This window comes from Schistocerca serialis, chromosome 2, assembly GCF_023864345.2.
Source record: "Schistocerca serialis cubense isolate TAMUIC-IGC-003099 chromosome 2, iqSchSeri2.2, whole genome shotgun sequence".
Taxonomy (NCBI): Eukaryota; Metazoa; Arthropoda; class Insecta; order Orthoptera; family Acrididae; genus Schistocerca; species Schistocerca serialis.
Genome location: NC_064639.1, coordinates 537,782,522 through 537,808,119, shown reverse-complemented (window position 1 = coordinate 537,808,119; position 25,598 = coordinate 537,782,522). Strand labels below are relative to the sequence as shown.

Below are 25,598 nucleotides of genomic sequence, written 5' to 3'. Positions count from 1 at the left end.
GCCCCGCCTCACTGTCACCTTGAGGTGCGGCGTTGTCTTAACAACACCATCCCACGACGTTGGATTGGAAGAGTTGAACAACAAGATCTTGTTCATTGTTTTTGGCCTCCCAAGTCTCCAGACTTCACACTTTGCGATTTTTTTCTGTGCGGGTACAAAAAAAAGACATAGCCTTTGTCCCACCTATGGCAGCTACTACTGAAGAGCTGATAAATCAAATTGTTGAAGCTGTCGATTCAATAAACCGGAACCTGTTGATTCGTGTGTGAGATCAAATGGACTATCGTTTCGATCTTTCTCGAGGAACGAACGGTGCTGATGCTGAGTATATGGTACAGCGTCTGTGTGAACGTAAAGCTTTGAACCTTTCTCTATTCAGAGACATGCGCAATGTGTTTCCGTGTTTCACAGTTCGTCTGTAATAAATAGTTGAAATCTTTTCTTTCTTTTTGAATCACCTTGTATTTCTTTACAGCAAAAGAGATCATCTCATTACTTACCATAAACCATTGTGTTTAGCCCTAAACGGCAAACCTGAACTCCATTCCTAAGAAATTATGCTTAGACAAGTCATTATCAGCAGACAGCACAAAATGCTTATGCCGATTCCCTATCCAGACTACCTATGAGGCCTGGTGCGGACTGGTTTTGTGAACTGTCAAGTAATAATTTTGCATCCACCCTCACTGTGCAATAGAGAGTGCTCGTTGTGCGTTATCAGTTGCAATAGAGACTACATAAAAAAAATCATGCAAGACAAAAAAATTAATACCAAAAGAAATGGACCAAAAGTGCATCAAAAATGAAGGGAAGATTAGTATTTAGCATTCCGACAAAGACGTGGTCATCAGTGACAGATGACATTAGGGAAAGACGAGAAAAAAATCGGCCGCGATATTTCAAAGGAACCGTCGCGGCATTTGCCTCAAACGAATAGGGAAAATCATGGAAAATCTAAATCGGATGGTAAGACAGGGATTTCAACCGTCGTGTTCACGAATGCGAGTCTAGTGTGATAACCTCTGTGCCACCTCGTTCGGTAACATGTATCGACGAAACGTGAAAATTTTATACCAATAATGCTTTATGTATCCTCAGACAATTGCAGTCTGCGATACCCTAGAAAGGTGTACTGTTAAACCAGAATAGGCCAGTAGTTTATTGTTGCTTGTTGCTGCAGTGCAGTCATTCAGATCTCCTACAGAGGGACCCAGTGACGAATGAAAAGACCTGGATATTTTGAGAGCCACGAGGTAGCAACATAAACACAGATCTCCCCTAACAGAACGTGCGGTGGGAGAGCGGGGGGTGGGGGGGTGGGGAGGAAAACAGAGAGGGAAGGGTCTGACGAAGGGTCTGACGACGTTAACTGCCAGCTGCCCCCTCCTGCGAGCGCTGGCAAAATCTATTGAGCTGACTCATTTTATAGGCTTTTGTTTGTAGTTTCAATTATCGCTGTCAGACAGTTTTTTAAAATGAAAAGCTGATCATTTTTTTTACATTGCCAGCTACTACCAATGTTCTATTACTCAAGGAGTCCCCTAGGAAGATGGAACCCACATGACAAGTACACTCACGCCATAAGGAAACCTGTAGCATGGAGTAAGACGATATGACAGGTGTGCCGATCAGTGTGGATGAGTAACTGATTCATTGCACACCCGAAGAGAGCATCTCTGAAGTGCAGCCACCCTTGACAAAACTGGATTTGCCATGCTGAGCAAGTCAGGTTACGAGCGTGGAGCTTCGTCACTACTTTGCTAAACAATGTTGGCAGTTACTGGATCAATGGCAAAGAGTATCAACTTCAGCAGGCGGTTGTACGGTCGAACACACATTGGGAATATAACTGTAGTGTCCGGAATCCGTACCAAAGATTTCCACTCATGATTTACTGAACGTCAGGTAGCTGTTTTATTGAAGACGGACCGATCCTTCCACCATGGAGAGTGGTATATTCTTTACAGTTGGCTTCGATATTTATAATCATACATCCATGTCCGGTATGAAAGAAACACTCTTAGTTAGACATATGCTTAAAGTACGAGGGCTATCCACAAAGTACATTACGTTTTGGAATTAAAAGTAAATAAAGTATTGGAAATTTTTTTTTATTATATACAGATGAAAGCCACACTTAAATACTACTTTTCTACATAGTTGCCATTTAAATTAAGGCACTTATCGTAGCGATGGACGAGCTTGGAAATTCCTTCGTCGTAAAATTCGGCCGCCTGCGCCTTCAACCACGTGGTTACCTCTTCTTGAAGCTGTGGGTCGTCATCAAAACGTTGCATAGCCAACCACTTCTTCATTGCTGGGAATAAGTGGAAGTTGCTCGGTGCCATGTCGGGACTGTACGGCGGATGAGGAAACAACTCCCACTTAAAAGATTCGAGAACTTCACGAGTGGCATTTGCCGTGTGGGCTCGGACGTTGTCGTGAATCAGCAAGATCTTTGAGCCCAACTTTCCCCTGCGCTTGTTTTGTATTGCTCTTCTGAGGTTGTGCAGAGTTTGGCAATACCTTTGAGAGTTTATTGTAGTGCCTCTTTCCAGGAAATCCACAAAATCACACCTTTTCTGTCCCAAAAGAGGTAACCACGTGGTTGAAAGCGCAGGCGGCCGAATTTTACGACGAAGGGATTTCCAAGCTCGTCCATCGCTACGATAAGTGCCTTAATTTAAATGGCAACTATGTAGAAAAGTAGTATTTAAGTGTGGCTTTCATCTGTATATAATAAAAAAAATTTCCAAAACATTATTTATTTTTAATTCCAAAACGTAATGTACTTTGTGGATAGCCCTCGTATCACAAAGACAAGTCACACAGGTCATTCAATTCACAAATTCGCACGGCGAATTTGGCATGCGTCGTTGAACAACACCGTCTAAGTTCATGATGCAATATCTCGTTTAAAAATGATAACCAGTACACAGTATAAAAACATAAAGTATGATGTAATATAACCAATAACTAGGCAAAGGTTCGGGGTTCGCCTCCCCGCCTGGCACACAGTTTTAATCTGCCAATAAGTTCCAAATCGAAGCAGACTCCGCTACAGAACTAAAATTCATTCTGCAATTATTTAATAAACTAGAAGCTCCTGCCCCTTTTCTGTGGAAGTGCTAAGCAATGTCAGTTTTCCATTTCCACCGCTGGGAGGAGATCTACACCTGCGTATATACTCAGTAAAAGTGCTTGGCAGAGGGTACTTAGCATTTTCTGGCTTGTTAGTTTTTCTTCCCGTTCCAACCACATATTGAGTACGGGAGGAATTTCTGCTTAAATGCCTTCGTGAGCGCTCTGTTTGATTTGATTTTGTCTTCGCAGTCCCTACTGGAGGCAAGGGGTTGAACTACAGTGTGGTTATAATTAAACTTTCGCTACTTGAGTTATTGTAGGCAAAAAAACTATTTAACGTATGAGTGCTTAATTTTATAGGAATGATGTCCAGACTGTGCGCTGCAAGACTTGCGTTGTTAGTATGTAGTGTCAGAGTCCTGACTTGCCGTTTGGTGCCAGTACTGGTGCGGCGACGTAGGGTTGAAGCACAAGCAGAGGCGTGCATCGCAGTTGCAGACAGTCAACATGGGTCTGGACGAAGTGTGCGGGGCTTTACTCTTAAAGCTGTTTTATCAAAGCAACAGCAATGGTGCTGCTGCTCTGTGCGAGTGTCAACGCTTTAAAGGAATACAGTGAGGTCCTCTTTCCACAGCAGGGTTGAAGAACGTGATTCGCACGTTCGAAGTAACCGGCGATTTGGGAACTGCTTCTGGGATCTAATTGCGCCACAAATTGCTCAAGAAGTTACTGTTCGCAAGGCTGAGAATGCTGGACGCAATGTTCGATCTTCAAGCTGCGCATAGGCTGGGTCATGAGAGTTGACAATTTCATGCTCCACCGTTTCAAAAGTGTTGCGAGCAAATGTGACACGTATCCGTACCAACTTCACATTATTCACTAACTTCTGCCATGTGACGTTTGTAGCCCGGAACGTAAACAAGATACGCAGTTAATAAATGTTACACTCTCAGGAGAAAACTAAAATGTATTTCTTTCAATGGTTTATTGATTATTTCTCTTCCGCATGTCCTCACAAATGTTTCACGAAAGTGTCATTGTCCTACGATTTTTCGTTTTTCAAGGCGCCCTATCAAGTAGCGAAAGTTTAATTATAATCACCCTGTATGCTTCTAGATTCTTCAGCTAGTACTGGTTCTTGAAATTTTGTAAGTAGGGTTCCGTAAGATAACTGGCGTATATGTTCAAGTGTCTGCGCATCCAGCTTTTACAGAGTCTTGAGCGACGCACTCCCATGAGTCCAACACTCCCGTGACCACTCGTGTTGCCCTGCTTTCTCGTTCAGTATTCTCTTATTACTCCTACCTGATGTGGGTCACACAAACTTGAACATTAAATAGTATTTAGGATAGGACGCAAAACCGTTTTGTAGTCAACTTTCTTTGTAGACTCGTCGTATTTTTTCAGTATCCTGCCAATAAACCTAAGTCTGCCATCTGCTTCATCTATAGTAAAGTCTGTGTGATCATTTTACTTCATATTCTTATAAATTGCTATACTCAAGTATTTTTATGAGTTGATTGAAACTAATTATGACTTGTTATTGCAGTTATACAGTACGAAGTTATTTGATGTTATCGATGTGTACACTTTTACATTTCTGAAAATTAACAAAATTTGCGTTCCTTGTATCACTTTAAAATATTACTAAGATCGGACTGAATATCTGGGTAGCTATTTTCGGATACTATTTCTTTATAGATAACTACATCATCTTAGAAGAGTCTAAACTACTATTAATATTGTTTGTCAGTTCATTAACATATCCCGTCAGTCCAAAAAGTTTGTAGACTGAATTAATAAAAAATGGGGCAATGTTAAGATGGTGGTTTTAATGCTTCAGGTATTTACACAGTCTCCCTCTCCCTACTCACCTGAGTACAACGCACAGAAAGTTCATACAAGTATGAGAAACTGCCAAAAAAGTCTTTCTTTGAGAAAGCCAAATTGGCCTGAATGTCGGTTTTGTGATCAAAGCGTTGATGTTTCATGCGAATACCTGCACTTCGTCGTTTTTTGGTAGGTTCAGATTGATAACGTCAAGTTTCATCACCTGTGCTGATTTTTTTTCCAGTCTCAGCAGGCGTCTGCGTGTCGTTGCTTTGCTTTTGTTCGGGATCAAGATGCTTGAGATGAACTTTGACCACACTTTTCTCTTCATAAAAATATTCTGAAGAATGACTTGAAGACTTGATTTAGAGATGTTGCTCCACTGGCATTTATGACACAGTAATGTTGACACACTACAATCGCACGTCGACACCTTAACAATGGATGCTCTCAACTGACTGGTCGAATGCACTTCTGTTGTTTACGGTTGTTAGTTCAAACCGCCACAGTAGTTACTTAGCTCACGTCGCTAATACGCCAGGGATAAAATCAGTCTCGGAACTTTATGGACGAACTGTTTACAACACGAACATATACCGGGTGATTATAATTACAGTGCAGCTACTGATGAGGTCCAAAGTGGGCCATAACAATCGTATGGCAGCGAAACTTCGTAGTTATATTAAAGCGATAATGTGGAACCTATTTACGTTGGGAAAAAAATAGTTCCAATTTTGGCCACCTGGTACAAATCTGGTGCTGTACAGTATCTCGTCGACGTCTCCGGTGCTCTTATTGTACAAATTGTGTAAGCGGTGGTTAATAATAATATCAACTTTATGCGCTTCTCGCTTGTTTGATTTTTGCCGCCCACGTCCCGCTCCTAATCCATTACATATGGAAATATTTCTATACGACTTCCTTGCCTTCACCATTCACAGGGCCAGATATGCACCTGGTGGCCAAAACTGGCAGTTTTTTTTCGCCTTAGCATATCTGCCTAGTTTCACTGCCATAGATAAATACAACCCACACTCGACCTCGGTGAGTAGTTGAACTTTAATTATAGCTACCAAATACTTCCCCGGGGCACGCCTCAAGCTACTTTTAATTCTGTCGATGACTTTCTGTCCAGCTGCGTCATTTTGTTTTACACCCCATATGATCGTACTTTTATTGACAACCGTTGGTGTTAGGGTATCTCCCGTATTTGAACATATTTTTTTCACAATCTCCCGGCTCCAGTATTTTCAGGTTTATGGAGCGTTTCTTTCCAGTTTTTAACTTCCTTTTCCTTCACGTATGTACAAATATTACTCAAGCATTTAAATTTTGCGCACACGGTCAGAATTCGTTGAAACGTTGCACAGTAGACACAACAACTCTATATCGACATTATATCTATCGATTATCTTAGAAATGGTCAACCAATGCTTGGCGCTTAGACATGACTTCGTTTCAGTGCCAATGCTTACTGCGAATCGTTGTTCAAGATTTTATGACGGGCAGCGAGGACGAAGCTAACACGCCACCAAAAAAGAAGTGGGAAGTTTTATATTCCTGGACTGTACCAGCACGGTAAAATACTTATAAAGCAAATTGCTCAATCTGCAAACGTGAGTTTAGCATCGATGTGTCTCCCAGAATTATGTGACGAATTTTGTAGTTTCAATAATGTGTTTAAATGGGCTGTGTCTTTAGAAAGTAGCCTTAACCAGAAATGGATACATGTTTTAACAACTTTGAAATCAAATAATGTGAATTTTGAGAACTTGGGTAAGATGATAGGTTATGTTATGAGTATACCAGGAAGTAATGCTCACACCGAGAGAGTATGTTTCCTTATGAATAATAAGTGGACAGGTGTAAGGAATAGAAGGAGTACAAACATAATGAAATCTGAACCGAAAGTTGCCGTGTAGGTACCCCCCTCCCCCGCATCCGCCCCCACCCGAGCACGCAGAAGTGCCGCAACACGACGTGGCATGGACTCGACTAACGTCTGAAGTAGTGCTGGAGGGAACTGACACTAAGAATAATTCAGGACTGCCCATAAATCCGTAAGATACGAGGGGTGGAGATCTTTTCTGAACAGCACGTTGCGTGGCGTCCCAGAGATAATAATGTTCATCTCCGGGAAGTTTGGTGAGCAGCGGAAGTGTTTAAACTCAGAAGAGTGCTCGTTGAGCCACTCTGTAGCAATTCTCGACGTGCGGACTGTCGCATTGTCCTACTGGAATTGACTAAGTCCGTTGGAATGCACAATAGACATGAATGGATGCAGGTGATCAGACAGGATGCTTACGTACGTGTCACCTGTCAGAGTCGTATCTAGAGGTATGAGGGGTCTCATATCATTCCAACTGCTCGCGGCCCACACCGTTATAGAGCCTCCACCAGCTTGAACAATGCCCTGGTGACATGCAGGGTCCACAGATTCATGAGCTTGTCTCCATGCCCGTACACGCGACTCGTCCGAGCAGGCAACATGTTTCCAGTCATCAACAGACGGATGTCGGTGTCGTCGGGCCCAGACGAGGCGTAAAACTTTGTGTCGTGCAGTCACACGAGTGGGCCTTCGGTTCCTAAAGCCCATACCGATGATTTTTCGTTGAATTGTTCCACACTGACACTTGTTGATGGCCCGGCACTGAAATCTACAGTATGTTGCGGAAGGGCTGCACATCTGTCACGTTGAACGATTCCCTTCAGTTGTTTTTGGTCCCGTTCTAGCAGGATCTTTTTCCTGTTGCAGTGATGTCGGAGATTTGATGTTTTTTTGGGATTCATGAATCACGGTACACTCGTGAAATGGTCGTACGGGAAAATTCACAGTTCATCGCTTCCTCGGAGATGCTGTGTCTCATCGCTCGTGAGTCGACTACAACACCACGTTCAAACTCACTTAAATCTTCTTAACTGGCCACTGTATCAGCAGTAACCGATCTAACGACTGCGCTAGACACTAATATAGGCGTTGTCGACCGCAGCATCGTATTCTGCCTGTTTACGTATCTCTGTATTTGAATACCCAAATCTATACCAGTTTCTCCAGCGCTTCGGGGTATAAAACTACTCACTGAGGAAAAAGTCTGTTGCAAAATGTGTGAAAGAATTTCCGATGTGTAATTAAATAGTTATCTTCTTAAATACTGCTTCGTTTTTGGTGAAATTCCTCTGTGCGTTTAATCTGCCTTATTTTTTGTCAAGGATATGACTTATTTTCTTTTAGAAAAGCTGGTCACCCTAGTTGGTGTAGTACCGTGTCAAATGCTTTTCGAAAATTTCGGTTTGTGTACAGACTCACCACCTGTGCTACGTCTTAACCTTTACAGGATTTTTCTGTGTCATACTTTCACGTATTTCAGACTGCTCCATTTCACGATCGATTCCTCCCTGTGTACGCAGATGCTTAAAATTAGTGGTTAAACAAAAGCTGACGGAACGCAGTACGAAAATGGCGAAAACATTGTCTAGTGGTGTCGGCGAATACTAAAGCGGCAGCGCGAAAGACGAGCAGTAAGGTGTGCGGTGCGAGAACTGACCTCGATGACGATGAGCGAGATGCTGCCGTCGTCGATGAGGATGCGGTCGCCGCGGCAGACGAGCCGCACGAGCGCGGGCCGGCGCGCGTCGCCGGTGCCGTCGCCGCAGTCGCAGCGCATGTCCTCCGCCAGCCGCACCTCGGCGCCCGGCTCCAGCAGCACCTGCCCACAGCCGCGCACTGCAGCACTGCGCGCACGCCAGCGGCCACACACACACACACACACGAGGGCAGCACAGCCTGCCACGGATTGTCTTTCCTTCTGCGAAAATCCTCTAATTTTTCGATGTGGTCCCGTTGCACACCAATGCAGTCGGGTCCACATCTCTTCAGTATGTGGATTCCATTAAGGTAGTTCCAACCGAGAAAGTTTCATCCTCAGCTACATCCACATATGCATCAACATGTATACTCCCTAAGGCCGGTATTACACTATCAAATTTCTTTGTCAGATATCTTTGTCCAATACCTTTGTCAAAGATATTTGATGGTGTAATAGGGAACTTTGCAATTTTACCACTACTGACCACATTCTGACCGTTAGTGAAGTGATAAGCAGAGCGAATGAATACCAACTGCCTCTGCCCGCATCTCGTGGTCGTGCGGTAGCGTTCTCGCTTCCCACGCCCGGGTTCCCGGGTTCGATTCCCGGCGGGGTCAGGGATTTTCTCTGCCTCGTGATGGCTGGGTGTTGTGTGATGTCCTTAGGTTAGTTGGGTTTAAGTAGTTCTAAGTTCCAGGGGACTGATGACCATAGATGTTAAGTCCCATAGTGCTCAGAGCCATTTGAACCATTTGAACCAACTGCCTCTCTGCATTGCCTTTATTGACTTTGAAAAGGCATTTGACTCCGTTAGCCATGTAGCTGACCTCCAAGCTTTGAGTGAGCAAGGAGTGGGAGCAGCATACATTGAAGTGCTCAGGAAAATGTACGAGAATTCTTCAGCTTATGTTAACATCGGCGAATCAACTCAAGAATTCCGCATCATGAGGGGTGTCAAGCAAGGCGATCCTATCTCCCCAAAACTGTTCTCTGCTGTTTTGGAAATGGCTATGTCAAGGCTGAGCTGGGAAGGTAAGGGAATTCGAATTAATGGAAGAAGGCTTACCAACTTGAGATTTGCTGATGATATTGTCTTATTGGCCAAAGACTTCGCAGAACTCCAAAACTTAGTTACAGATCTTGCATCGGAATGTCAGCTGGTTGGCTAGAACATGAACCTTTCCAAAACAAAAGTAATGTCCAACAAATGGATCCCAGCTGGAGATGTGAAAGTCAAGGACAGTCTACTAGAAGAGGTAAGTGAATATGTCTACCTTGGCCAGATTATATATATGAAGGGAGACATAAGGCCAGAAATCTATCGACGCATCAAGCTTGGCTGGCAAGCATTTGAGAAGAATTCAAAAGTATTCAGATCAAAAATGCCAGTAAATCTGAAGAAAGCAGTATTTGATCAATGCATTCTTCCTGTGATGACGTATGGCTGCGAGACATGAACACTGAACTCATTTACAAAAGGGAAACTTAGGACAGCACAGAGAGCTATGGAGAGATCAATACTGGGCTATACAAGGAAGGATAGGAAAAGGGCAGATGACATCCGGTCTGTGACGAAGGTTAATGACATCTTAGAGACAGTAGGATCCTTGAAATGGCAGTGGGCTGGCCACGTCGCAAGAAGAAAAGACAACAGATGGACGAAGCTAGTACTGGAGTGGAGTCCGAGAGGGCACCGGAGGCCTAGAGGAAGACCACCTGACAGATGGGACAAAGACATCAACAAGATCGCTGGTAACACCTGGCAGAGAACTGCCCAAGACCGTCCCACTTGGAGAATACTGCTGAAAGCCTACCTGAATCGACGACTCCAAGAGGCCACATCATTTAATGACTGAATTGGCTGATGATGATGATGAATAGGGAACTTTGTCAAATGTCGTCCAATATATGATCAATTCTAGGGCCTCGCTGTAGATTTGATCAAAGAAGTCGCTTGTCTTCTGTTCACTGCAATGTGACATGTTACCACATGGAGCGCTAGCATCGCTGCAGCATTCTGTTGTCTGTAGTGTTTTTATAAACATTGCCGGTAAATACAATTGGTGTGTGCCGACAAGTACAAAATTAATAAAGATGTATGAAGCTGATGAGGCGCTTTACAACGTGAGGCACGCTGAATACAAAAATAGATTAAGAAGATTGGAGACCTGACCTGACCTAACCTAACCCTCTCCTGTACCAAGGAATCGGAGTGTTACGGTGAGCCTGTCATCTGCAGATGTAGCAGTTCTTAAGTGAATATTGTGCTTTGTGACATGAGGATACACTTCACTGAGCACATACAGAAATGTATGGTCATCCATTCTTAAGTAATTAATGTACGACTTGACGTCCTCCACTATTAGCTCACGTAACAAGTTTTGTTGAATGCTTTTACCGTGTCGTCGTAAAACCCACGGCTTCACCCAGGTATATTTCCTTTTTTTCCCCCGCTTCTCTTCCACATGTGCACACAGTGAAATTGTGGTACATGCAACTGCTGCGGTTAATAACAAGTTGTTGCTGTCAGCCATCTTCAACTTTGACGAAAAATATCATGACAGTGTAATACCGCTTCTAGCGCTACGTCAGAGATCTTTGTCAAATATATTTGACGGAATATTTGATCACATCTTTGATCAAATCTTTGACAAAGAAATTTGATAGTGTAATACCGGCCTAAGCCAACATATGGTATGTGATGGAGGGTACTGGTGTACCACTGTCACTTCCCTCATTTTCTCTTTCAGTCGCGAATTATTCGCGGAAAGGATGATTGCTGTCAAATTCCGTGTGAGTTCAATCATCCCTACTGTTCGTCTGTTAAAATGTATTGCCGAATTATTTTTGATTTTAGAATACTGGTGCCTTAGCGCTACATGCACACCAGATATCCACGAATGAATTAGAAGTACTCCGCAAGGAAACCATCACACCTGTTAATCATGGATTTCGATAAGTATTAGATATCTTGTAGGGGAACCTGTTCTGAGGAGCTAGCTAGTTGCTTTTCATGCCTCGGTACCTACTTTCCGACAAAATCGACGTTGAAGTTTTGTGCGTACTGCGACGAGGACGGTCGCGGGTTAGTAATGACGGAAAGCGCGGCGGGACCCGCGGAGAGGCCCGCGAACAACAACACAACGGAAGATGACGGACACGACCAACCAAGGACAGAACGAATACAACAAGAGCGAACAACGGAGTCACCAGGAAACAAACACGTCCACTAGTACACAGAACAAGTAAGTGAGCTGTCTGGCGAGAAGCAAGGTGTAAACCGACGTACGCGAGATTAGACTGACTGGCTGAGCGCGAGGCAGGCGCTAAGTACGCTATCGGTGGCGCCACTGTTGGCCGCTGGGACCACGTGTTCCACTGTGGCGCCCCCACACTAAAAGCGGGCCAGGAGGCGCGCGCCGCCACGTTTTACGGCGCCATGATGCAGAGACCTCTAGGGATCTTCGACGTCCATGACGTCTGGCGCGGATTCAAATTCCACGGCGCGCGGTACCAGACGTACCTACCATACTTATAACGTTAGTCATACACTGAAGAGCCAAAGAAACTGGTACACCTGCCTAATATTGTGTAGGGCCCCCACGAGGACGCAAATGTGACGCACCACGACGTGGCGTAGACGCGACTAATGTCTGAAGCAGTGCTGGAGGGAACTGACACCACGAATCCTGCAGGGCTGTCCATGAATCCGTAACAGTACGAGGGGGTTGCAACGCATCCCAGATATGCTCAATAATGTTCATGTCTGGGGAGTTTGTTGGCCAGCGGAAGTGTTTAAACTCAGAACTATGTTCCTGGAGCCACTCTATAGCGATTATGGACGTGTGGGGTGTCGCATCGTCCTGCTGGAATTGCCCAAGTCTGTCGCAATACACAATGGATATAAACGAATGCAGGTGATCAGACAGGATGCTTACGTTAAGTGTCACCTGTCAGATTCGTATCTAGACGTTTCAGGGGTCACATATCGCTCCAACTGCACATGCCCCACACTATTACAGAGCCTCCACCAGCTTGAAGAGTCCCCTGCCGACAAGCACGGTCCAAGGATTCATGAGGTTGTCCCCATACCCGCACACGTCCATCCGCTCGATACAATGTGAAACGAGACTCGTCCGACCATGCAACATGTTTCCAGTCATCAACAGTCCAATGTCGGTGCTGACGGGCCCAGGCGATCCGTAAAGCTTTGTGTCGTGCAGTCATCAATGGTACACGAGTGGGCCTTCAGCTCCGAAAGCTCATATCGATTATGTTTCGTTGAATGTTTCGCACGCTGACCCTTGTTGATGGCCTAGTACTGAAGTCTGTAGCAATTTGCGGAAGTGATGCACTTTTGTCACGTTGAACGATTCTCTTCGGTCGTCTTTGGTCCCGTTCTTGCAGGATCTTTTTCCGGCCACAACGATGTCGGAGATTTGACGTTTTACCGGATTCAAAAATGGTTCAAATAGCTCTGAGCTCTATGGGACTTAACATCTGAGGTCATCAGTCCCCTAGAACTTAGAACTACTTAAACCTAACTAACCTAAGGACATCACACACATCCATGCCCGAGGCAGGATTCGAACCTGCGACCGTAGCAGTAGCGCGGTTCCAGACTGAAGCACCTAGAACCGCTAGGCCACCGCGGCCGGCTTACCGGATTCCTGATATTCTCGGTACACTAGTGAAATCGTCGTAGGGAAAATCCCCACTTCATCCCTACCTCACAGATGCTGTGTCAAATCGCTCGTGCGCTGACTGTAACACCACGTTCACACTCACTTAAATCTTGATAACCTGCCAGTGTAGCAGCAGTAACCGATCTAACACCTGCGCCAGACACTTGTTGTCTTTTATAGGCGTTGCCGACCGCAATGCCGTATTGTGCCTGTTTACATATCTCTATATTTGAATACGTATGCCTATACCAGTTTCTTTGGCGCTTCAGCGTGTTTCGACCAAGCGAGTGTAGCTCAGAGGTTAATGTTCACAGCTGCCAGACTAGAGGCACCGGATTAAAACCTACTCGTCTACTTTCTTTCAGTTTCATCGTCCTAACATCATTAATTAGGATATGTAATGCAATGTTTTTCAAAAGCAGTCATTTTCGCAGTGGTAATTTCATTTATAAATCAATCATTACAGCGAATTTCCTTCAAACGAGCATTCCGTTTGTTACAGAATACAATACAGAGTCGTCTTACTCGCTATCATTCGTATCTATTTGTGTGCTAGAACAGAATTCCGGATGGCAATTGTCGTAGAAGCAGCCGAAACACAAGTCTGTAGAACGCCACTCACATATAATGAATGCGACTTCCTTGAAGTCACACGGATTTTTCAGAAGCGATACTGGATTCAGAAAGATTGTTCTTTCTTCGACCAACTTCGATGCGAACCACGTGTATTTGATCATTCCTGTGAAAGCAGGTGCACTGAACTGATTTGGAATTAAAGAATGCGTTGTTGTGGAATCTTCCCCCAAAGCGATTTCTATGTTAGTCTTCAGTAAGTAGCCAGCATTATGAATTTCTTTGTAAAAATAAACGTCATAATGATGACAAAGTGGAGTTAATTTGGGTGGGATAATCTTTACGGTGCGTTGCGAGTTTCTTTTTTCTTCAGCCAAAAAGATTTCAGCGTAAGGTATCTGATTACTCTGCCCTCCCCACGAATCATTATTGTAAACAAAAACACACAGGCAGGATTTGAACTGGCACCGCGAGCTTGACAGCCACAAACCTTAGCCAATGAGTTACGCTCACTTAGTCGAAAGAGAATTCGCGCTATAGGTGTAGGATGTGAGTATGAAACTTCAACATCGACAAACTACGGGTCGTCGCAAGAAAAACCGCTAGCCACGTACTCAGGACAAGACCCAAGGCTCATCAAAGTCCTTGATTAGCCGGTCTGCAGGTCTCTTTGTCTGATAAATGGTATGAGATGTGCGACCATCATGCATAAATTAAAGAAAATCGCAGAGGAGACAGATATGCACATTGTCTGTATCCAGCAAAGCTACTTAAGGAAAGGGTAAACACTGTTCCTGCCAACATCTGCACACAAGGACCAAAGAATGTTCAAATGTGTGGAGACCAAACAGCTTAGGTTCAATTGGCTCTGAGCACTATGGGACTCAACTGCTGAGGTCATTAGTCCCCTAGAACTTAGAACTAGTTAAACCTAACTAACCTAAGGACATCACAAACATCCAAGCCCGAGGCAGGATTCGAACCTGCGACCGTAGCGGTCTTGCGGTTCCAGACTGCAGTGCCTTTAACCGCACGGCCACTTCGGCCGGCAAACAGCTTAGGTCATCGGTCCCTAGACTTACATACAACTTAAACTGACTTATGCTAAGAACAACACACACACCCATGCCCGAGGGAGGACTCGAACCTCCGGCGGAGGGGTGCCGCGCGGAGTGGCCGCGCGGTTTGAGTCGCCATGTCACTGATTGCACGGCCCCTCCCGCTGGAGGTTCGAGTCCTCCCTCGGGCATGGGTGTGTGTGTTTATCCTTAGGATAATTTAGGTTAAGTAGTGTGTAAGCTTAGGGAATGATGACCTTCGCAGTTAAGTCCCATAAGATTTCACACACATTTGAACATTTTGAACATGAAAAGAAATGCTACACTAGGCCATCAAAATCGGGTGACTACAGTGTAATTATTGTCTTGGAATATAAGTGTCATTTCTGCTCGTGTCATTGTGTATATCTTTCAGTTACCTTCTGTACTACATATTGAGGTAAGACAAGTCATGGAATAGCGACATGCATGTATATAGATGGCGTACAGAAGGTATAAAAGGGGAGTGCACTGGTAGAGCTGTCCTTTGTTCTCAGGTGATCCATGTGTAAAGGTTTCCGATGTGATTATTCCCGGACGATGGGAATCAACGGGCTTGCGGAATGGTAGCTGGAGCCAGACACATAGGACATTCCATTTCGGAAATCGTTAGGAAGTTCAATATATCGAGATCCACATTTTCAAGACTGTGCCGATAAACCCAAATTCAGGCATTACTTCTCACTACGGACAACGCAGTGGTCGACGGTCTTCACTTAACGACCGAGAGTCTGCGACGTTGGCGTAGAGTTGTCAGCGCTAACAGACAAGAAACACTGCGTGAAATAACCGCACAAATCAATCTGGGACGTACGATGAACTTATCCGTTAGGGAAAAGCGACGAAATGTAGCGTTAATGGGCTAGGGCAGCAGGCAACTGACACTAGTTCCTTTACGAACAGCACTACATCGCTTGCAGCATCTCCCCTGGGCTCGTCACCATGTCGGTTGCATCCTAGACTACTGGAAAACCGTGGTGTGGTCAGATGAGCCTCAGTTTCAGTTGGTAAGAGCTGTCCAAGCTGGTGGTGGCTCCATAATGGTGTGGGCTGTATTTCCATGGAATGGGCTGGGTCCTCTGGTCCAACTGAACCGATCATTCACTGTAAATGGTTATGTTCTGCTCCTTGGAGACCATTTGCACCCATTCATGGACTTCATGCTCCCAAACAACGATGTCATTTCACCGGGCCACAACTGTTAGCGACTGATTTGATGAACATTCTGTACGATTTGATCGAATGACTTGGCCCCCCAGATCGCCCGACATGAATCCGTCCTCTCATTTATGGCACATAATCGAGAGGCTGCATCAGCAACGCTTCTGCAATTATGGACGGCTATAGAGGCAGCATCGCTCAATACTTCTGCAGGGGACTTCCAGCGACTTGTTGATTCCATGCTACGTCGAGATGCTGCACTACGCCGGGCATGTGATCAAACTTTCATTGAAGTGTGTTATTTGGTGGCGAAACGCCATGCATAAGTTACTTCCGTCCTTAAGTTTTGCACTCCAATGTTTATTTCCTGTACTCTCACAAGATGCGAATATATTTGAACAAACTAAAAGCTGCAGACCAGTTGTACTAAAGGACGGAGGCTCTGGACAGCAGTGGGGGAATCATAGCTACCAACAGATTTAGAGATTTCGTGTTACCTGATGGAGGGGTAGCCTGATATGGGGCAAATAGCTCTGCCGTAAAAAACCGAGCGTTGGTGTAAAGGGCGACATCTGAAACTTCTTCACCGACAATAAAGACGCCTCCCATACCACTGTCATCCTTACAGTCATCAGTGTAAATGAAGGAGCTCTCCTCAAACTGCATGCGGGGCACAAGAAATTTCATGTGAATGAGCGAAGCTGCAGTAGCGATCTTTGGAAGCAAAATAAATGCAAGATGGGCACCACGGACCTCTGCACGAAACCATGGAGTGAGGGAAGACTCTAACCCTTCGGGAATGTAGAAAGTATTGCGAGATAGAGCTTTCGTAGAAGAATACGAAATCAAACACTAGGAGACAACAACGAACTAGTAGCCCGACCCATATTGTTGGGAGTATAAGATGAGTGGCTGGACCATTAGGACGATCGGCAAGTGTATTTTCAGAGGTAGACATCGCGCCGGGTAATTCGGCAGATTTCGCATAGAGGCTGATGACTGGATTGATGGGGAATGCACCAGTAGCCAGACCGACCCCGTGGTGGTGAGTCGCGTTAAGGTGACGTAAGATGATTGTCATGAGTATACGATCCATCCAGAGCCCAGCTTCCATTTGACAAAGGTGTGATATAAACGAAGAACAACTGTCCGGAATGCTCCCCAAGAGGTGCCACTCTGAATGCGCAGGGCATTCAGAGAACTGATACAGCGAGCTGATCGGCTGTCAACGTGAAGAACTTCATGGTTCGACGAACGGAAGAGCAATGGGATAGAGATGTAAAGATGTTAGGAGATATTCCTTTTGCTCCCAGAAATTCATACAGATCGTTTTTTTGGCGGAAAAGTGGAAGCTGTTCTCCACTCCCTACGAATATAAATGATTGAAACAGCGCTGGAGACATCACTCAATGAAACATGTCAACCGAGTGCTGCAATACACCTCGAAATCGTCGATGAAGAGAGAGTTTGAGACACCCGACAGGAGATAGTAATGAGGTTATCGCTATAGCAAATAAGGGTATGTTCTGCACGTAACCTTGAGGTACCCTGTTGTCCTGAATAAAAGAGCCCGATAAAACAGGGCCCACCTGACCTTTTAAAAATTTTCTAATAAAGTGGGGCAGGTGTCCTCCATAGCCCCGTCTTTGAAATATGTGCAAGATTCTCATCCTCCAGCAAGTGTCATATGCCTTTCCCAAATGCAATCTGGCACTACTGCAGAAAGTGGCCCCGATGTGGATCGACCAAGTAACGAGATGATCGACTGCAGACCGATGCCTACGGAACCCACACTGGACGTATGTTAGAAATTTCAGTGATTCAAGGCACAAGACCAGTCACCCGATGCAAACACAAAATCGCCGCTTCGACTCAACAAAGAAACAGATGATAGGAATAGAGCTGCAAGTTTTAATTCTGGAACTAGGCTCACATGTCACCTACATATCTTTAAAACCGCCCACAAATCGCGACATAGCTGGTGCGTCATCAAATAATGACGTCGCCTACCCAGTCGGAACGCCTGTAACTAGATAGTATCGTCGACAGTATGAGAAGGTCTTAAGCCAGTAAACATAACCTTATACATTTTGATCTCATTCATACAATACTGAAGAGGGTAGATCGAATTTCATAGGAAGAGTATATAACTTACAAAGGGAGAATTGGGAACTTCTAATGGCAAACGTTAAACCTCCATTCACCCACGGAGAATGTGAAATTGATGAAGTGACAGAAAAAATCAAACAGGACTCTAGACATCGCAAAAGACAACAATTCCCTTCAAAAGGTTAAGTCCTGGTGATCCGAAGGCAGTGTAGAGCAGAGGAGCAAACATAGAAAATTCCACCGGAAAGCGATAGGTGCTCAAGAGCGTTACAGATGACTACAAATTCACGGCTGCACCAGGTCGAAATACAAAAAATTACTAAAGCTTACGAAGGAACAACGAGAGGGATACTTCATAAAAAGAGCTACTGTTGTCTGAGACTCGCCGTATACACTGGTGGAACAAAAGATAATGTCACCGACGGTATTCGGCTCTACGAGGCCAAAGCGACACCATGGGACGATACAGAAGAACTTTCAATGGAGATGCTGCTCCCAGGTGAATGACAACTACAAGAACGACAGAAACAGCGAAGAAAAGAGATAAATTTGCCCTAAGATAATGCCTGTGTATAACACCCTTAATTCAGTTTTGTGAAGAAGGAGTGACTACTGCCATTCTGAAGTTTGCTGTCTCTGGCTCACTTCATTCTGAAGTTGAAGAAGAATAAGGCTCCAGGGCCTGGCAGAATGAAAGCCGTGGTTCTGCAGGCATTAAAAGATAGAGACTTGCGATACCTTACTCAATTACACAATGAATGTCTTCTTCCAGGAAAATATCGAACGTTTGGGAAACAGCGGGTATCACGATGTTGAAAAAGGGACGGGAGCGAAGTCCTACCGGCCAGTATGCCTCTTGAAATTAATGGAGAAGATTCAAGGCAAACCTTCGTGTGGACGATTATAAATTTACACGAATCTAATAGGCATCAACCCCAATCAGTATAAGTTTCGAAAGAGAAAATCAACTGAGGACGGCCATTCTGACATTGAAGTAGAATAAAGCTGTAGAGCCTGCCAGAGTAAAAGCCGTGATTCTCTAGGCACTAAAAGGCAGCGCCCTGCCCTGCCTACACAATTATAAAATGAATGTCTTCTTCATGGTAAAATAACGAATGTCTGAAAGATAGCGGGCACCACCGTATTGATCCAATAGTAGCGGAGTCATACAGGCCAATACGCCTCGTAAACTTAATGGGGACTATTTCGTGTGGATGATTAGGAACTCACAGGACTCAAGCATAGACCCCAATCAGTGTGGTTTTATTAAGATAAAATCGACGGAGGATCTCACAAACAACGTTTTACGCTTCGTCAGTTTCTACATGAAAAGTATATCGTGGGAATGTTGGTGGACTTTCGAAAGCATTTGATAATTTATGGTGACCAGCCTTAATTTCACAGCTGCAGGGCATCAGATGTCTAAGAGATTAAGTCTGTGGGATATGAACCAAACAAAGTTGCTCCAGTAAACCGTTAGTAAATGATCTAACTGAAGGATGTCAACAACACTCGGTCTGTGACCCCGTATTTTGGGATGTCACCCATGAGCTACTGCCAGGAAAGGTAGCAGCCATGAGGAAAGAAAGAACGATGTGCTTTATCGGTGGTAACTGGAGATTCAAGTTGCAAACTAAAAGACAATTGCAAACACGCTCTATAAACACTGCAAGAATGATTTATAGAGAATAAACTTCAGATGGTTGCACGTAAAAGAGGTTACCTACTGCTTAAACGGAAGCTCTCAAGAAGCAGAAATCCCCCAACTTCAAAGCGAGAGATCACCAAACATCTGGAGATGCTGTTAGAGGAGAAACAAAATTTCTCAGCTCACATCCAACATTATTGAGGAAAAGGAGTTACCATAACGCACAAAACAACGAATACATGACAGAATATATTTGGATTCCCATTAAAAAGTATTGAAAAGTATTGGAATGTACCTTTCGAGGCCATTATGGTAGCTACTGCAGACTACGAACCTAGCGTCTGGGCTCATAGGCTGCAACTGGTGAAATCAGCACAAGCGCTGGTTCGTGTAGAACGAAGCGTTATTCTTGGTTTTGCACGTGCATACAGAACTACACCGGCTGGAGCCCTGCTAGTTGTTTTAGGAATCATGTCAATAGACGTGCAAAAAAATGGTTCAAATGGCTCTGAGCACTATGGGACTCAACTGCTGTGGTCATCAGTCCCCTAGAACTTAGAACTACTTAATCCTAACTAACCTAAGGACATCACACACATCCATGCCCGAGGCAGGATTCGAACCTGCGACCGTAGCAGTCGCACGGTTCCGGACTGCGCGCCTAGAACCACGAGACCACCGCGGCCGGCAATAGAGGTGCAATTTTGGAAGAAGGGTACATAGCACTGATTAAAGAATGTAGACGTTCAAAGGCCGTAGAAAAACGTAGGACAACTTGTAAGAATTAAGCAAGAAATTTAAGCTGGCCTTAAACGGGAATGATACGTTCATGGGGCACAGCGACAACAGGTAAACGTGTTTACTGTTTCCTCCCGAACGTAAAGAAGCGGCTTAGTTTAAGATACGCGAATCCCCCAAACGGTATGAGCCACTACTTGAACGGACGTGGATCATGCCCTAGTTACCTGAAACGAATAAGCCGAATACCCAGCAATTCAAGTGAGTGTGGGTGTGAAGGAACACCGGATCACGTGATATGGGAGTGCAACAAACAGCCAGTAGAGGCAGATGATAATAAAAAAGCTTCCAAAATAAAATACTTTCTGTAACACTGAAAAAAGAAAAGTAGCGGAACAAACTGAACGAAATATCAAATATGTTCTTGAAGTAATTAGAAACCTGTCGGAAGGAAAGAAGAGTTGAAGCAACCACAGCAGAAACCCAGGCATTTGCTTTGTAGAAGTTGATCAAAGCAAAGAGTGGGCATATGAAGCAAAACGTGTAACATCAACGGAGATAACCCAATAATAAAGGAACACAAACAAGCAGAGGACGTTGTGTGAGAACAAGACGTCAAATCAAACACCTGTCAGCCATCTAATTTACAAACTGTGAATAATCGGCAGATAACGGTTGAAGCAATCGCTATAGCAAGCAGAAATCTGCAGATACCAGTATTTGAATGCTGGGCCCTATTTTGACAAGAACCGGGGTGGAATCTTTCTGCACGTCGGTCGGGGGCCTGAAGGTGGCGTAGTAAATCGCCGAAACTGGTAGCCAAATAAAATAAGTTTGGAAGTTGGACGTCTGAAAGGTGTTTGATTTGACATCTCGCAGCGACCAACCGAATCCCGCAACCATCTCTGAAAAGATGACATACAGAGTCTTGTATGAGAACTTGGACAACTTGTGACTTCTTAGTGGCCGCTAGGTGGACCGTCATGGTGCGGCGTTTCCAGATACCCTGAGAGCAGCCTCGGCAAGTACCGTCATTGGCCGTTCCGTTCGTGGGGAGTTACCTGAAGAGAGATCAGACCACACCAGCCTTAGATGTGGCAAGGAAGAGCATTTGCGCATGCCTACCTCTCTCCTGAAGTACACTTTCCGTGTACCGGAAACAAACACATTTGCAGGGTATGGCGCATTTTTGAAATAAAAGACTGGAAAAGACCTTTTTTTTAACAGTATGAGGAAAAGGATAGATTGCTACTGATCGTAAAGACAAAAAGTTCAGTTGCAGACTGGCACAATGAAAAGATTGTTACGATTTAGCTTTCGGCCAAGACTTTCTTCAGCTAACAAAACACACAAACAAAAAACAAACAAAAAAACACACACACAGACATTCATTCCGCTCCGATCTGCCGGATATGGAATTCATCTTTGCGTGAGATGTGCTCGTTTGAGTGAATGAATGTGTGTGTAAGTTCCTTTGTGTTTTATTTGAAGAAGTCTTTAGCCGAAAGTTAAATCGTAACAATCTTTTCGTTATGCCTGTCTGCAACTCCATGAGTCATCTTCACAGTGAGTAGCAATCTGTCGTTTTCCTTATATAGTTGATTCCCAACCTAGAGTTTCGGGATGAAAACGAAGGATAAGGCTCTTTATGAAGCTAGACCAACTTTGGATAAACTTCCTTTGGCCATAAACTATCGAAGATAATACTTTTACAATGGAATGGTGTTCCAGTTAATTCATTACACTACCTTATAAACTGCACTCTAAGATAAAAAAAGCGACATACCACGAAGGAATTATCCGAATGAGGCGGAAATCGGTAGATGTGATATTCACGTACAGTCAAACAAATTATTACAATACCAGAAAATTTGGATGACTTATTCAAGAGAAAGAGCTTTGCAAACTGAGCAAGTCATGTTGGTCCGCCTCTACCCCTTATGCAAGCGGTTATTCTCATTGGCATTGATTGACAGAGCTGCTGGACCTCCTTCAGGGAAATATCGTGCCAGATTCCGTCCAATTGGCGCTTTAGAACGGCAAAATTCCGAGATGGTTGGAAGGTCCTGACCATAATGCTCCAAACGTTCTCAACTGGGGAGAGGTCTGGTGACCTTTCTGACAAAGGTAGGGTTTGGTAAGCACGAATACGGGCAGAAGCAACTCTCACCGTGTGCGTGCGGGCATTACCATGGTGAAATGTAAGCCCAGGATGGCTTGCCATGACGGACAACAAAACGTGCCGTAGAATATCTTCGACATACCGCTTCGCTGTAAGAGTGTCGCGGGTGACTACAAAAGAGGCTATGAAAAGAAATGGCATCGCAGACCATTACTCCTGGTTATCGGGCGGTATCGCGAGCGACAGTCAGGTTGGTAACCAATCGCGTCCGGGGCGCCTCCAGACACGTCTTCGGCCTCGAACTCATTGACTGACGTAGAATTGTCTTCAATGATGGGTCCCACTTCGAACTGACTTACTCAATTTGTCAAAGTTTTTCTCCTCAATAAATCATCCTATCTCTGTTAAATTCTAATAATTTGTTTGTCTGTAAATGTACATCACATCTCCTTATTTCCGCCCCATTCGAATAATCCTTCGAGGTCTTTTAATGTCTTGCGGTGTGTTTTAAACAGAACTATTTCACAGATAAAGAGACACTGATTTAAGTTAGTGTACAACAAGTACAAACATAACAAAACAAAATATATTGGCATCCCCGAGAAATTTTCACCTTGCTCTTTTATGGAGGAATGTTTCATATGTAAAAAACGAGTGGTCAGATGTCTTTAGGGCAGGCTTTTACAGATCAACCCTTCATACATAGTTTTTAGTATTCAAGATTGCTCATGAAGCCATCACAATACCACACTAACTTCTTTTTTGGTTGCTCCGTGATTCTATCAGAGAGATACGTATATGTACACCACCGAACGCTAATTACAGCAGACACACACACATTATATATCTACTAGCTGACAAAAAAGTTAAACACCAGAAAGGAGGAGGAAGCGAAATGAAACGTCACGGATTGGGAAGGCATGTGATGTTGTTTCATTGCTTACAAAGACGAGTCAAATTTAAAAGAACTTGATATACACTCCTGGAAATTGAAATAAGAACACCGTGAATTCATTGTCCCAGGAAGGGGAAACTTTATTGACACATTCCTGGGGTCAGATACATCACATGATCACACTGACGGAACCACAGGCACATAGACACAGGCAACAGAGCATGCACAATGTCGGCACTAGTACAGTGTATATCCACCTTTCGCAGCAATGCAGGCTGCTATTCTCCCATGGAGACGATCGTAGATATGCTGGATGTAGTCCTGTGGAACGGCTTGCCATGCCATTTCCACCTGGCGCCTCAGTTGGACCAGCGTTCGTGCTGGACGTGCAGACCGCGTGAGACGACGCTTCATCCAGTCCCAAACATGCTCAATGGGGGACAGATCCGGAGATCTTGCTGGCCAGGGTAGTTAACTTACACCTTCTAGAGCACGTTGGGTGGCACGGGATACATGCGGACGTGCATTGTCCTGTTGTAACAGCAAGTTCCCTTGCCGGTCTAGGAATGATAGAACGATGGGCTCGATGACGGTTTGGATGTACCGTGCACTATTCAGTGTCCCCTCGACGATCAGTGGTGTACAGCCAGTGTAGGAGATCGCTCCCCACACCATGATGGCCCTGTGTGCCTCGGGCGTATGCAGTCCTGATTGTGGCGCTCACCTGCACGGCGCCAAACACGCATACGACCATCATTGGCACCAAGGCAGAAGCGACTCTCATCGCTGAAGACGACACGTCTCCATTCGTCCCTCCATTCACGCCTGTCGCGACACCACTGGAGGCGGGCTGCACGATGTTGGGGCGTGAGCGGAAGACGGCCTAACGGTGTGCGGGACCGTAGCCCAGCTTCATGGAGACGGTTGCGAATGGTCCTTGCCGATACCCCAGGAGCAACAGTGTCCCTAATTTGCTGGGAAGTGGCGGTGCGGTCCCCTACGGCACTGCGTAGGATCCTACGGTCTTGGCGTGCATCCGTGCGTCGCTGCGGTCCGGTCCCAGGTCGACGGGCACGTGCACCTTCCGCCGACCACTGGCGACAACATCGATGTACTGTGGAGACCTCACGCCCCACGTGTTGAGCAATTCGGCGGTACGTCCACCCGGCCTCCCGCATGCCCACTATACGCCCTCGCTCAAAGTCCGTCAACTGCACATACGGTTCACGTCCACGCTGTCGCGGCAAGCTACCAGTGTTAAAGACTGCGATGGAGCTCCGTATGCCACGGCAAACTGGCTGACACTGACGGCGGCGGTGCACAAATGCTGCGCAGCTAGCGCCATTCGACGGCCAACACCGCGGTTCCTGGTGTGTCCGCTGTGCCGTGCGTGTGATCATTGCTTGTACAGCCCTCTCGCAGTGTCCGGAGCAAGTATGGTGGGTCTGACACACTGGTGTCAATGTGTTCTTTTTTCCATTTCCAGGAGTGTATATATATATATATATATATATATATATATATATATATATATATACTATCAAGTTCTTTGTATGTATACAGGGTGATCCACTGATAGTGACTGGGCCAAATATCTCACGAAATAAGCATCAAACGAAAAAACTACAAAGAACGAAACTCGTCTAGCTTGAAGGGGGAAACCAGATGGCGCCATGGGTGGCCCGCTAGATGGCGCTGCCATAGGCCAAAAGGATATCAACTGCATTTTTTTTTAAATAGGAACCCCCATTTTTATTACATATTCGTGTAGTACGTAAAGAAATATGAATGTTTTAGTTGGACCACTTTTTTCGCTTTGTGACAGATGGCGCTGTGATAGTCACAAACGTATAATTACGCGGTATCACGTAACATTCCGCCAGTGCGGACGCTATTTGCATCGTGATACATTACCCATGTTAAAATTCACCGTTTACCAATTGCGGAAAAGGTCGATATCGTGTTGATGTATGGCTATTGTGATCAAAATGCCTAACGGGCGTCTGCTACGTACGCTGCTCGGTATCCTGCACGACATCATCCAAGTGTCCGGACCGTTCCCTGGATAG

The 25,598-nt window shown here is 45.0% G+C and overlaps 1 protein-coding gene across 1 annotated transcript in view; it reads right to left on the bottom strand.

The window, feature by feature from the left end:
• LOC126456185 (pyruvate kinase PKLR-like) overlaps positions 1-25,598 on the bottom strand; it is a 151,393-nt gene that overhangs the window by 119,724 nt on the left and 6,071 nt on the right. Inside the window, exon 2 of the mRNA XM_050091939.1 lies at positions 8,460-8,621. Coding sequence (XP_049947896.1) covers positions 8,460-8,621 — 162 coding nt within the window. The remainder of the gene's footprint in view (positions 1-8,459; positions 8,622-25,598) is intronic.